The sequence below is a fragment of the Helianthus annuus genome, chromosome 5, assembly GCF_002127325.2.
Source record: "Helianthus annuus cultivar XRQ/B chromosome 5, HanXRQr2.0-SUNRISE, whole genome shotgun sequence".
NCBI lineage: Eukaryota > Viridiplantae > Streptophyta > Magnoliopsida > Asterales > Asteraceae > Helianthus > Helianthus annuus.
Window position 1 is genome coordinate 8214773 of NC_035437.2, and position 15058 is coordinate 8229830.

The 15058-nt window shown below is 41.7% G+C and overlaps 1 protein-coding gene across 1 annotated transcript; it reads right to left on the reverse strand.

Moving 5' to 3' along the window:
* Positions 1-567: 567 nt before the first annotated feature.
* LOC110939895 (protein ABHD11) lies at positions 568-4740 on the reverse strand. The gene is made up of 5 exons (XM_022181474.2): positions 4448-4740; positions 4120-4358; positions 1767-1879; positions 1465-1605; positions 568-1039 (listed from the first exon to the last, which is right to left on the reverse strand). The coding sequence occupies exons 1-5, from the start codon at positions 4686-4688 to the stop codon at positions 787-789; spliced, it is 987 nt and encodes a 328-aa protein (XP_022037166.1). The 5' UTR covers positions 4689-4740; the 3' UTR covers positions 568-786.
* Between the last annotated feature and the right edge of the window lie 10318 nt (positions 4741-15058).

The window sequence follows — 15058 nt, forward strand, 5'->3', positions numbered from 1 at the left end:
ATCGTCGTCATCGTAATGTGCAGTCGTTGGTGGTCATATACATAGATGTTGATATTGTACAACCTCAGATGAATGTAGAATGGTTGGTGGTTGCACCAGTCTTTGTCGTTGATGATCCAGTTATGGCAATCAACGTTGCAGCCGCAGAGGATGATGTGCAATACCCCCCTGCAAAAGTGCTTGCTATGCTCAGTGATCCTAAAGGGTGTTTAAAGCGTTTTACATGTTTCCCACAATGTTTTTATAATTATGGGACAACTACTTGGTTTTTAATCAGTGATCATGTGCATCTATCAACAAGATACCCACATGAATATTAGTGGTTGAAAGCCCCTTAGGGGGCGTTATGCGACAAGTGGCGAAATGCGAAAGAAGGGGACTACAAGAACGTGTAGATTTCACAAATTGCTATCGAAAACATTGATAACCAATTTTAAGCACAAAACTACAAGAACGGCATAGACATTTTCACATACTGCTTTAAATGCGATACATAATACCACCTTTAACCGCCTCTCCCACTAGATATGACTACATATAAAGAGTTCCTTTAAATGAAAGAAAAGAAAAACTAACCAACAGAACATTGAATTAGAAATAGAGACTGGTTGAGTTATAAAACACATAAAAGTATAAAACCCAACTAAAAATCATTAACTAACAAAACAATAAAAAAAATGTAACAACCAATAGTATTTAAATTACTCATTATTAAAAGGAGGACCTGAGTTATGATTTGCAAGTATGTGAATCTTGATTGTGCATTAATAGAGAACCCATTTGGGTTTAACTGAGGGAAACCATTTTAGGTGTGATAATCTCGAGGAGTCCCTTCGGGTTATCCACGTGAACCCAATGCCCAGAGTTTGGAAGAACCACAACCGAAAGCTTTCCCTCTGATTCATCACTCGTCCGGTTTTTAAGGCTTTCAAGCTTCTGAATTATATGCGGGTCCCACCTGTCGCTGTTTTCAGCACGAACAATCACAATCTCCATTCCTTTAGGTGGGTGTTCTAGGAGCGGCCAATAATCCATCTTCCTGGAACATGGATTAAAAGATGTTTCAATCTCCTACTTGTCTTAAAGTGGTAAATTACCGTTTTAACCTTGGATCAATCATTCAGTACATAGTTGATAAGATACCTATATCCTGCATAGCGAATAGCGATAAATAGCACGCGCATACACTAGAAAAAAGTTTTAAAAAATTTATATGTATATTACATCAAATACCTTGGTATATATGCTATTTTACATGTATATTTAACAAAAACCTAAAATCCAACTCTTTTATAGCTATATTTAATTGCTATTTATATTAAAAAAAACTGTCGCTTTTATCGCTATCTAACGCCACAACCCTAACAACGAGCGTAGACCTATACGGTAGGTAGCGCGCTATAGCGACCGATACGCTCGCTATTGACAACTTTGATTCAGTATATGGAAATCATAGAAGCTAACCTGTAGGAATCAAACATCTGGATGATTCCGTCAAGATTAAATGCCCACGTAAAGTGTTCTCCTGATCTTTTGAGATTGGTACCGATCCATTCAGATAATGACCTTGTAAATCCTAGATTTGTCAAGTGATCCACCAGCCACCTATAGTCAACAACATATGTTTGTATAGAAAGGAATCCTAAATGAACAGAAAATTTGGATCAACTGAACTAAGACATCGTATATAATTTAGTCAAACGTAACGTAAAAAATAGCATGATGCTAAAAGAAGTGGTTTGGTTTGATGAGATATAAATACGTACGTGCGTGATGGGATTGTCTTTGGTAGAGTCTGCAAGGTTTCCAAAACTTTCTCCACCTCACCACTAGATTCTTCGGGGTCCACTATACCAGGCACCGAATCCAGTACCCACAACTGTTCTGCATCATGTGTTTGTCTTAGTGAGTTATTAAAGGATACTTATAGTATTGATAGTATATTACTGGCTGAAGTTTGTTTGAAATTATCAATCGAAAACCAAGGTTAAAAAACCGGAAACGAGTTTCGAGGCGTTTACCCTTCGCCTCACGAGGCGTAAGCTTGAGGCGAAACGAGGCGGTATTTATATATATAAATATAAAAATTATATATATTTTCAAAAATAATAATACTAACTAATTTCATCAACAGATTCATCAAAATCATCAAAAACACACATAAAAAAGACATGAAATGCTTGAAATTGACACAAAAAGGCAAAAACATCAGAAACAACTATCAAAATCCTCTGAGGCGCAGCTTTCTTAGCGCCTCAGCCCCTCTGAGGCGCATATACAATAAAAATTACATGAGGCGCGCGCGCCTCAAGCTCGATTTTGGCCGTTTCGCCTCGAGGCGCACGCCTCAAGCATGTTTTTAAAACCATGTCGAAAACTATAAATTGGGGTAATAAAAGCAATTAGCCACCTGCAGAGACCTCATCGTCATAGTTGTCAATAGCGATCGTAGCGATCGCTATAGCGCGTTATGTAGCCCCCGAACTTTTCGCTCAGTAGTGTAGTAGTGTTCGGTATGTAGTTTTCGTATAGAATTTTTTAGGTATATACGTTTTCGACCCCCCGGTTTTATAATTTTTTTAGGTATATAAGTTTCCGACCCCCCGGTCGGAAATCTTAAGCTTCGGCACCAGAAGGGATATGGACAAATTTGCTGAAGTATGACATGCATGGTAACCAAGTGAGTTTCTATTTCGAATAGACATCACATACACATAAATCAATGAGAAAAGAAAACTACAAGAAGTCACACATAACATATGAAGATAACCCTTGTGCTCTCACATGATAAATATACAGAGCTAAAACTGCAACAACTTATCGATTTGGAAACATATTTTATGTTTATCTAACCATAACAATTTGGCTTAAAATGTGTCCTCAACTCATAACATGCATTCTGACCAAAAACTTGGATCCGGGGGGGGGGGGGGGACTGGAAGACAGTCAAATCCTAATATTCACTAGTTCTATTCTTCATTCTTTACATTATTTCAAACCCATGTAATAAACACCAAGATCCTTATACCTAACAATTAAACAAAAAATTCAAGAAACAAGATGAAACATTTACCTATACTAAAAGTACAAAGTAGTTAATGAGGTAAAATTTCGGATATCGGTCAAGGACCGATATTTGAGATATCGGTTATCGCGGTGGGATATCGGTAATTGTAATATCATGCTAAAGTTATATATATAGCAATTTAACACTAACAATTCAGTATACTCTCCTACCATTAACAAACTAACCTTTTGCAACTTGCAAAACGCTAACAATTATAGCAAGTAGGAACTGACTAAGACTTAAAACACTAACATTTATCAGTAACAAACTAACAATTAAGACTTAAAACACTAATAGGAGCAATAAGTAGAAAGATGAATGATAGAAATAAGAAGAAAGGTACTGATATCCGGAAAATCGGTGATATATCGGTCAATATCGCCCATATTATCGGTACCTATATTTTGCACCGTTATCTCAGTAGGGGATCATCATCATCATCATCATCATACTCAGTAAATCCCACCAATAGCAAAGCAAAGGTAGGGTCCGAGGAGGGTAAGAATGTTGACAACCTTACCTCTACCCTGTAGGAACAGAGAGGCTGCTTCCAGTGAGATCCCTGGCTCGATAGTAGTTTTGCATCAAGCCTTGGACATAAGGCACATAACACTCAGCAATCGGGACAAAGACCAATTAGTCCAAGTACCCTTTTGTCTTTCAGCTATCAACGCCACCACATGGTGCATGATTAACCGTCCTCAACTTTTAACGTTATTTTCACGAAATTAGTAAAATAACGTTAAAATTAGTGCACTTTCACTTTTGCCCCCAAATAGCCCACACATATATACATTATATGCGCATACCGCAAGCGGGGCGTAAGGGGACCATCATCATAACCGATATATCCGTAGGTGACCAATAACCGATATATCGGTGATATATCAGGATATTAACTACATAGTACTAGAAAAAGGTCTACACTACAAAGCAGTTCAACAATCAGTAAACAAGTAAACCACAGCAAATTATATCACTCCAGTTGGCAAACACCTAATGAACGTTTCTAATCCGTCGGCTACTCGAAACAAACTTTTGTACGAAAATACCTGTTTAGGCAACGTAGCCGAACCACCATAATCGCCACGGGCACAACTCAACGCATACTGTAAAGCGACTTTACCACCCATGGAGTGCCCCAAAACAACATCAGGCCACTTCCAACCATGAACTTTAACCAAACTAGCAAGATCATTAGCAGCATTAACTATATCATGAGGCGGGTGTAAACCCGATACACCAGCCGATTGCCCATGATTCCTCAAATCCACAAGAACCATCTTCCAATCTACAGTTCACATTACCCAAACTGACAATTAATAATATAATATGAAATATCCACGTAGGGCACCTGTTGTTGTTGTTATATTGAATTACCTGAGAGAGAAGAAGCTAAATTTCGAGAAAAGGATCTCCAGTTTCTGGCGGAACCGATTAATCCGTGAAGAACAAACGCAGAATGATCGGGTGTGGGTTTGTGGGAGGGGGATTGAATTTCTTCGAAAGCTAGGGTTTCGATCGATCTTGTAGATGTAAATGGGGATATAATTGATCTCTGTGAGTGTAGAAATTGGGTAAAGAGTCTTAATCCGGGTTTGTTGTTGATGATTCTCGCCATTTTTGGGTTCAGAAACCTTGATTAGCAGCAGGTAGGTAGAGCGTTGGGTTATCCTAGAAATATGTTTTATTTATTTATTATTTTATATTTTAGACTTAATTGCCAAAATCGTCCCTGAGGTTTAGGCAAGTTTGCCATTTTCGTCTAAAATAACACTTTTGTACCAAATTGCCTCAAACGTTTGTAACTTTTTGTCATTTTCATCCAAACCACTAACTTAGTTTATTTTTTATGTTAAGTTGAGGATATTTGGATGAAACTGGCAAATATAAAACTACAGGGACGATTTTGGCAATTTACTCAAACTCTTTTAAATTTTTTTATTTAATTAATTTTGTTACATATATAATAAAAAAAAGAATATACATGCAATTTTTATATGAAAAAATAATAGTTTTGTCACAGAATTTTTATAAATTTTCATCCAACCACTAACTAAGTTAATTTTTCTATTAAGGCGAAGGATGTTTATAAACTAAGACATAAATTAATTTCTAATTTTTTATGTAGATCAGTTTTATAAAAATAAAATCTACTTAAATCTCTAAATTTTATAAAACTATAATGCTAGTGACCTTATTAAAAAAAGGTCAAATAAAAAAAATCTTATCATATGTACCGAGTTTGTAATTCATCTTCTACTCTTTTAAATTCGCTCCTAAGGAAAAATAGAAGCCAGTACCCCCCCCCCCCCAATCAAACAACGTATCATTACCAAACCTTAAAATTACCCATCAAATTGTAATTATAATGCTATGAACCAAAAGTTTCTTTACTCAAGCCACTCAGAATAAGTATTATTTAGTTACCCTCATAATCTTAATTAAATAAATATTTTATTTCTACCAACATATTTCCTAGGTGCTCAACACATTTAAAAAATATGTAACGTTTTACAATTTTTTTCTATCTCTACAACTGATAAATACTAAAAGTTGTAATCGATTGTTATGTGTTGCACACCAATGACGTTTTCTCTTTATAAAACTAATTTATATAAAGAAGCTGTAAATTAATTTCTGTCTTAATTTATAAAATTTAAAACATCCTTCACCTTAACAGAAAAAATAAACTGAATTAAATAAAAGAAATTAAAAAGGGTTTGAGTAAATGCCAAAATCGTCCCTTTGGTTTTATATTTGCCAGTTTCAACAAAATATCCTCAACTTAATAGAAAAAATAAACTAAGTTAGTGGTTTGGATGAAAATGGCAAAAAATTACATACGTTGGGGGCAATTTGGTAAAAAGTGTCATTTTGGAGGAAAATGACAAACGTGCCCAAACCTCAGGGACGATTTTGGCAATACCCGTGCTTGGTTTGTTTACAATCGAGCCGAAAACCGAATAGGCATTCTCCGAGCGAGCAATCTGAAGACTCCACTGGTATGGGAGATGTCAATCTAAAGACTCTACCGGGCACTACATGGAAGTTAAAAAACGTCAGGGTAATTCCAGGTTTAACGAAGAAACTTATTTTCTGTTAGTCAACTGGATAAACAGGGACTAGATGTTAAGTTTGGTGATGGGAAGTGAAAGGTGATTGATGGAAATCTTATTGTTGCCTGTGGGAGGAGACGAGGATTGTTGTATCTAGTTGAGATACATGCTGAGGGAGTAGCCGTCCCTGTACAACATAAAGTCTGGTTCACTGAATCTAGTAAGCGAAAGAGGGTTCAATTTGCGAACTTGAATCCTGGTGCTTTGGGGATGTCAGTTGAATGTGGTCGGGGGTCTAAGTTTAAGCCAGATAGGGGATTTGGTGATAGTGGGAGCACGAGTCGTGTTCTGGGTACAATCACAAAGAATCGTTGGGTTTTGAAGACGAAGGTTCCGACTGAAGAAAAAAGCTCTCCTGGAAATAGTTTGCAAAATGTGGCGAGTGGTATTAATTTTCGATGTATCTCTGGAGCTGGTGGTCGTGCAAGCCGGTTGAGATAGAGAATGGGTCTGATAAGACTGTTGGGTTGGAGCTTGTGGGAGCTTCAACTGGTCTCTCAGGTACTTGATGAGAGGTGTGGTTGCAACTAGGTGACTTGGATGTGACTGAAGTCTTAGCTTGTTCTTGGAATTGGAGGCTGGAAAGACTTGAACGTAAAGATTATTGAAGTTACTGGTGATGGGTTTCTTGGATGCACTTTGTGGACTATGCAAAGCCTCCGAGTGGGAGATTGTTGGGTTCGTAGGCTTTAGGGTAGCCGGCCCTAGTTAGGGTTAGCCGGCCCTAGTTATTAGGCCCACTTAGTTAACTTGTTGACCAAGTAGGAAACCCTAATCTTGTTCTATAAATACCTATGATGTAATTGTAGTCTGTGTCATTCTAAAAACAGCTGTGAGCATCTAATAAAAATGAAACTCTAGTTGTAACCCGTGGACGTTGGTCACCTTGACCGAACCACGTAAATTCTCGTGTTCTTTATTTTCTGCTAGTGTGTGTGTTTGTTCCGCTTCCGCTCGAGCCTACTCTGATCCGATACCCTAACAGTAATATAGCGCTCACACACAAAGAAATGAATTGGCGTAGGAATATGCTAACATATTTGAGAACAAAGGTAACACAAATAGCCTCTGCATTGAACATGTCAAATTTTGCTAACAAGGACAACTTGCTAGAGCCAGATATTAAGCCAGCTGATGTCATGACTTGAATATTTGATTTTTTTGCAAGTTGAAGATTTTGATCCAACGATCTGGGAACTTGCTCTGGTCAGCACTCCTAGCACTGTTCAGGATGGGCAACTGGTAACCGCCATCTTTTACGTGGCTGTAATTATTCTTGCTTGGGTGGGTCAAGTGGGTTGGGTAACATTTCAAAATGGGTTCGGGTTAAATCATGCCTTGGGTTTTAAATGATGTTTAGACTTTGATAGTTTTCAAAACTAGCTAATGTTTTTTTTAACTGTGCAAGAAGAACACCGGAGAAAATGAAAACGGGGGCGTATGGATGAGGAAGATTCTAATGTGGGGGACACATTCGCCAAGCCTCTCGATGAAAGTAGGAAGCGTCAGTCTCCGTTGGTGATACGTCACCAAATTACATGGTGTGGGTAAAACATTTACCGACCTATCAAGTACATGGAGTGATCACCGAATGATTTTATCATCGATAGGTGGTTACTGACTAACTGTCACACCCCAACCGATGGCGGAATCATCGGGGCGCGGCACTGAGCGAAACAGATTGTTCAGAAGTTTCCACAACAACTATCATACAAATTCAGTTAAATGACACGTCCCATACCGTGTCCCAAATAAATAACAAGTTATCGTAGAAAGCAACTAAACAAATTAAAGCTGTTCCGACAACTCAGATTCTAATTATTACAAACCAAATTAAATATTGTTTGATGTTTCTAAGACCCCTATTTGTGGACCCCTCTGGCTACAGGTGCCAGTGGCAAGATCTACTGAGAACTATGGCCCTGGAGCAGGTACGTGGACAGAAACCATAAGTTCCGGGTTCCTAGAAGCTTATTATTGCCTCGCTTCCCTAGCAAGCTAACACATTAAACACCTGTCACATACGTTAAAATAAAAGTCAATACATATTATGTAAAGGTGAGTACACAAGTTTGATATAGCATATAGAGTTCGAATAGTTTACGCATAACCAGGCACGTACACAAGGGAAAACGATGCATGTAAATTACCAACAAGGGACCATCGATACCAACGACTGCGGGTTGACTGTCCGAGACAGTTCGCAATACATGATTACCACCGTAACCCATGCAAGCAATTGTCCTTAGCAACCCCCGTGTGAACGGGTGCTGAGTCCAAACTATAGTACTATGTTGCTAAAGCAGGTAGATAGCACTCCACGTGTAAACATAATAAACAGCAATCATTTAGTCAAGTAGCACATGCAATTAGGTTAGCGTTCAAATAGTTTGTGTCGAGTTGTGATTTTGATAGTTTACGTATGTAACACCCAAAAGTGCTGAAAGCAAAAAGGGATCGAGTATACTCACAGTGGTTTGATGTGGATTGAAGGGAGCACTGGGAATAGTTTAGCCTGAATAGTTCGATAGTACGACAACGATGAGTTAACGCGAGAAAGTAAGAAATAGGTATTGGATCGAGTAGGCCATTCGATCGGACGGCTGGTTCGATCGGATGGGCTGTTCGACTGGTTTGAAAGTCCGTTTGAACATTCCCATTCGATCGGCCGGTTGGCTCGATCGGCTGGTCCTTTCAAGTGGATTGTTTCTTCCTTTAATGGAAGGATGTGTTTGTGTATGATGGTTTGAACTTTTGAAGTTTTAGTTTCAGTATTTGAGAACATCAAAGTGTTCTTACCTTTCAAGTCGGTCGATCGAACGGGTCGTTCGATCGGTTAGTCCAACCGATCGGTTAGACACCTTGGTGTAATTAAATGTAACATGTCACTCGATCGGGTGGCATGCTCGATCGGGTGACATTCCAATGTTTCGAAAAGGTTAAGTGTTGAAGTATAATATCTCATGATTCGAGCAGTAATGTTCAATCGAGTGGCGTAGTCGATCGAACACCAATACCTTGTCAATACTACGCTTGGTGAGTTGGTGGGCCCAGGTGCTAGTCGATCGGTTAGCCCGGTCGATCGGCTGGTGTAGTCCGTTCGGTTGGGCTGTCCGATCGGACAGCCTAACCGTTCGGCCAGTATCCTGATCTGGTTAGCCTATCTCTTAACACTTGGTTATTCCCGTTACTTGGTGTGATTTGGAGATAGCTTGACTACGAGTTGAACCACAAAACTGAAGTCCTTACTTAGTCCACTGACTCGAGCAGGAATCACCCAAGCTCGGCCAGAGACGGTTTAGGACTTAAGTTTTAACGTTAACCCGAAATCGGTAAATTCCTCGGTAGGACCCGGATCTTGAACCGTGTGTTTGTTTAGCTTGATTTGTAAGTTGGTTCAAGTCCCGTTTTCACCGGTTTGAGTGTAAAAGAGTTGAAAGATAGATGGAAACCCATCTTTCAATCCTTTTCCACCGTGAAATGTTAAGATCTTTGGTAGATTTTAGGTTATTTATGTGGAAATCGGTTAGATCTAAGTTATTCGTGGTGGAATGATGCCAAAACTTAATGTTCTTGAAGAACACCATGATGACATCATCCAAGAACACCTAGATCTTGGTGATTTCACGGTTGAAATCCCAATTTTGAAAGATAGAAAGATGTAGGATCGATTAATGAACAAAAACGTACAAGGATTTGAGCAAAACACTTACCGGATTGAGAGAAATCTGAGATTTAGTGAGAAGAAGAGGCTGGTCGGTCAGAGCTTTTCCAAAAGTGGAAAGTTTGACAAAGACATCCCTATTTATAGGCTTCCAAAAGGGGAAAGGTTCTCCTGATCGAGCAGCATTCCTGATCGAGTGGGCTGCTCGATCGAACAGCCTGTTCGATCGGCTAGCCTGCTCGATCGGGTTGCCCTGTTCGATCGGAATGTTCTGTTTTGTGCGTTTCACGACGATTTTTGATATTTCGATTTCGATGAATGAGGAACAGAGTAGGATAGAGTTTCTATTCAAATTACTTTTAGTCCCAACTACTATATCCAACATACAAGCATCCTTACAACCTAGTTTTCACATTCGGTTTCGATTGATTTGATCATCCTTCGAGTCTTGATTGATTTGATTGATTCACCACACACTTTAACGTAAAAGTAAACATGCACAATTAACACGTAAGGCACACACACACGTATAAAGTATCAAAACTTCCACACCTGAGTTTGATGATTGATTTGATTAGCTTGATTATTGATTGATTAACTTTATTGCATTGTTACTTCCTATTATTCACAGTCGGTCATCGATTCGCGGTTCAATGATCGATCGATTAGTTTGATTATACAACACTTACTCCACATAATAGGAAAATCAAAATGAAACTAAAATAAAATAATCTTTATTTATCTTTAATTCCACTCACAGTCAACACTTGACTTTGACTTTGACTTTCGGAAAAACACGGGGTGTTACAGCCTCCCCTCCTTTAGGGAATTTCGTCCCGAAATTAGGCTGAGAGCCGTACATCGCCTGTGATTTTACCAATTTGATGCTTCAGATCTAACTGAACAACTGCGGGTACTTGGCCTTCATGTCACTTTCGAGTTCCCAAGTGAACTCCGCGCCTCGTTTGCCTTCCCATCGGACCTTCACAATCGGGATGCGAGAGCGCCTGAGTTGCTTGGTCTGTCGGTCCATGATTTCGACAGGCTCTTCCACGAAGTGTAGCGTGTCGTTGACCTGAAGATCGTCAAGTGGTACGACCGTATCGGGATCGGCTACACACTTTCGAAGGTTTGACACATGGAAGGTCGGGTGGACGTTGCTGAGTTCCTCCGGTAATTCGAGTCTGTAGGCAACTTTTCCGATTCTTTCCAGAATCTTAAAAGGTCCAACAAATCGAGGCGCAAGTTTCCCTCTTTTGCCGAATTGGACTACACCCTTCCAAGGGGATACCTTTAAAAGCACATAGTCCCCAACTGCAAATTCGCGGGGCTTGCGTCGTTTATCGGCGTACATCTTTTGTCTATCCCGGGCCTTTACCAAGTTTTCCCTGATCTGGTGGATTTTGTCGGTCGTTTCTTGCAAGATCTCAGGACCGGTTAATTGGGAATGACCGACCTCGTGCCATACAATAGGCGAACGACATCTCCTCCCATACAAGGCTTCGAAAGGTGCCATCTCGATGCTGGAATGGTAGTTATTATTGTATGAGAATTCGACCAATGGCAGGTGTTTGCCCCAGCTACCACCGAAATCGATAACACACGCACGGAGCATGTCTTCAATAGTACGGATCGTCCTTTCAGTCTGTCCATCGGTTTGCGGGTGGAATGCGGTACTCAAATTCAGCGTCGTACCAAGAGCTGCTTGAAATGTTTCCCACAATCTCGAAGTAAACCGAGCGTCACGATCAGAGATGATGTCTCGAGGCGTACCATGATTCTTAATGATCTCGTCGGTGTAGATTTGGGCTAGCTTGGCCACCTTATAGTCTTCTCGTATTGGCAGAAAGTGGGCTGACTTGGTTAGACGGTCGACTATAACCCAAATGTTGTCGTGACCTGATGGCGTGGTTGGAAGCTTAGTTATGAAATCCATAGCTATGCTTTCCCACTTCCATACGGGTATCGGCCCATACGGGTATCGGCGGCTGTTCGAGTAAGCCGGAAGGTCTTTGGTGTTCAGCCTTTACTCTTGCACAAGTTAGGCAGCTACCAACATATAGAGCAATATCCCGTTTCATCCCAGGCCACCAGTACTTTTAGCGTAGGTCCTGGTACATCTTGTCTGCACCGGGATGAATGGAGTATCGGGATTTGTGGGCTTCGTTCATGATGATCTTTCGCAAATCTGTTCTCCTCGGAACCCAGATTCGGTCCAGATAATAGAATATTCCATTGGCTTTACTGATGAGGTGAGCTCCATCGTGATAGATTCTTTCTCTCTTCAACGTGTGCTCGTTGAAGCAGGCATGTTGTGCTTCACGAATGAGAGCTTCGAGGTTATACTGCGCCTGGATGTTTCGAACACCTATCACGTTATTCTTCCTGCTAAGTGCGTCAGCAACTACATTCGCCTTCCCTGGGTGATAACGGATCTCGCAGTCGTAATCGTTGAGGAGTTCTACCCATCGGCGTTGACGCATATTGAGTTCTCTCTGATTAAAGATGTGCTGTAGGCTCTTGTGATCGGTGAAGATCGTACACCTTGTACCGTAAAGGTAGTGTCGCCAAATCTTTAACGCAAAGACAACTGCGCCTAGCTCGAGGTCATGGGTTGTATAGTTCTTCTCGTAGATTTTGAGCTGTCGAGAAGCGTAAGCTATAACCTTGTCTCGTTGCATGAGGACACAGCCAAGACCAAGGTTTGAAGCATCACAGTAGACAACGAAATCGTCGCTTCCGTCGGGCAGCGTAAGAATCGGTGCATGGCACAGCATATGTTTAAGGGTTTGAAAGGCAGTCTCTTGTGCGTTTCCCCACATGAAGGGCTTGTCCTTATGAGTAAGAGAGGTAAGCGGCACAACAATCTTCGAGAATCCTTCGATGAATCGTCGGTAGTAACCTGCTAATCCGAGAAAAGAACGGACTTCTGATGGATTCTTAGGCGTAATCCAACCTTTAACTGCCTCGATCTTCGCGGGATCCACGTGTATACCCTGACTATTCACAATGTGACCCAGAAATTGAACCTCCTCCAGCCAGAATTCACACTTGGAGAACTTGGCATAGAGTTGATTCCCCTGAAGTAACTCGAGAACCAAACGCAAATGCTGCGCATGCTCGGCCCTCGACCTGGAATAGATCAAGACATCGTCGATAAACACGATGACGAAACGGTCTAGGAATGGCTTACACACGTGATTCATTAGATCCATGAAGACCGCGGGTGCGTTTGTCAAACCAAAAGGCATAACAACGAATTCGTAGTGGCCATAACGGGTTCGAAAAGCGGTTTTGGGTATGTCTTCCTCTTGAATCCGCAACTGATGATAGCCTGAGCGTAGATCGATCTTGGAGAAGCACTGAGCACCTTGCAACTGGTCAAACAAGTCGTCGATTCTGGGTAAGGGGTATCGGTTTTTGATGGTTAGCTTGTTCAATTCCCGATAGTCGATGCACATCCGGAACGACCCATCCTTCTTTTTGACGAAAAGGACTGGCGCGCCCCAAGGGGAAGTGCTCGGGCGAATAAAGCCTTTTTCGAGTAGTTCTTGGAGTTGGTTTGATAGTTCTCGCATTTCAGAGGGAGCGAGTCAGTAAGGGGCTTTGGCAACAGGATTGGCTCCAGGAATAAGGTCGATTCGAAAGTCGATATCACGACTTGGAGGTAATCTAGGAAGATCATCAGGGAATACCTGAGGAAATTCTCGGACAACTGGGACATCTTTGACTTCAACTTTCTCTTTCTTGTCCACCTCTGCTACAACAATGTTGGCCAAGAAAGCTCGATATTCCTTGCGGAGATATTTGCTAGCTTGTAGACATGACATGAGCTTGAGACCCTTTGCAGTAGTTTCACCATACACACGTAGAATATCACCACTAGCTAACACAAATCGAATCATTTTATCGAAGCACACAACTTCAGCATGGTTTTCACGGAGAAAGTCCATGCCTACTATGACATCGAAACTTCCGAGCTGCATTGGAATAAGGTTGATAGGGAAGATATGATCGTTGAGCTTAAGAGTACAATCACGGATTACGGAATTGACAGCGATGGTTCTTCCGGTAGCGACTTCAACTTCGAATGACGACGAAAGATAAGAGCGCTTACGTCTAAGAAGCTTCTCGAATTCAAATGACACAAAGCAGTTATCCGCTCCAGTATCAAACAAACATGATGCATATATACCATTCACAAGGAACGTACCATTGACCACGTTGTTGTCAGCTTGAGCCTGACGTGCATTGATGTTGAAGGTTCTGGCGTGAGCTGCTTGCTGTTGAGGCTGCTGTTGTTGTTGCTGGGGTTGTTGGGCTTCTTGTTTTACCACTCTGTTCGGGCACCAGTTTGCAAAGTGGTTAGGGTCACCACATGCAAAGCAGGTCCGAACATTTGCTGTTGGGGCCTGAGCGGCTTGTTGAGCTTGAGGGGCAGGGAGTAGAGCCTGGTTGACAGCGGCTTGAGCTTGAGCTTGACGGGGACCATAGCGACAACTCGCAGTGAAATGCCCGTAGACGTTGCAGTGGGCGCAGAATCGGCAAGCCACACCTGCTGGGTGATGATAAGAACACGTTGGGCAGAGTGGGTGGGGGGCCGGTGTACGCACGCTTTGCTGGCGGCGCATTGATCACTGGAGCGGTGCGCTGTGGTTGCTGCTGCTGTGCTGGTACAGACTGAATGGGAGCAGCAGTGGTTGCGGCAGCGCAACTCTTGTTCTTCTTTCTTCTTCTTGAAGACTTGGAGGCTTGAGCAGTGGTGCTGTCGGTTGATGCTGTGGTGACTTGATGCAGTGACTTGGCTTGCTTATCCCAGAAACCAGCCTTCACCCGCTTGTCGTTAATTTCAGCGGCGAGCAGGTAGGTTTCCTCGATCGTTGCGGGCTTTGAGGCGTGAACGAAATCTGCGACACAATCCGGAAGAGCACGGATGTATTTCTTGATGGTCATGTCAGAAGTCTTGACCTGATCGGGACATATGATGCTCAATTGCTTAAAACGGGCGGTGAGACCAGCATTGTCTCCCTCCTTTTGCTTGATGCTCCAGAATTCATCCTCCAACTTTTGGCGTTCGTGGGGAGGACAGAACTCGTCCATCATGATCTCCTTCAACTCCTTCCACGTCAGCTCATATGCAGCGTCGTTCCCGCGCTTGTTCCTTTCGGCGGTCCACCAGTCCAAGGCTCGTGACTGGAAGACACCGGT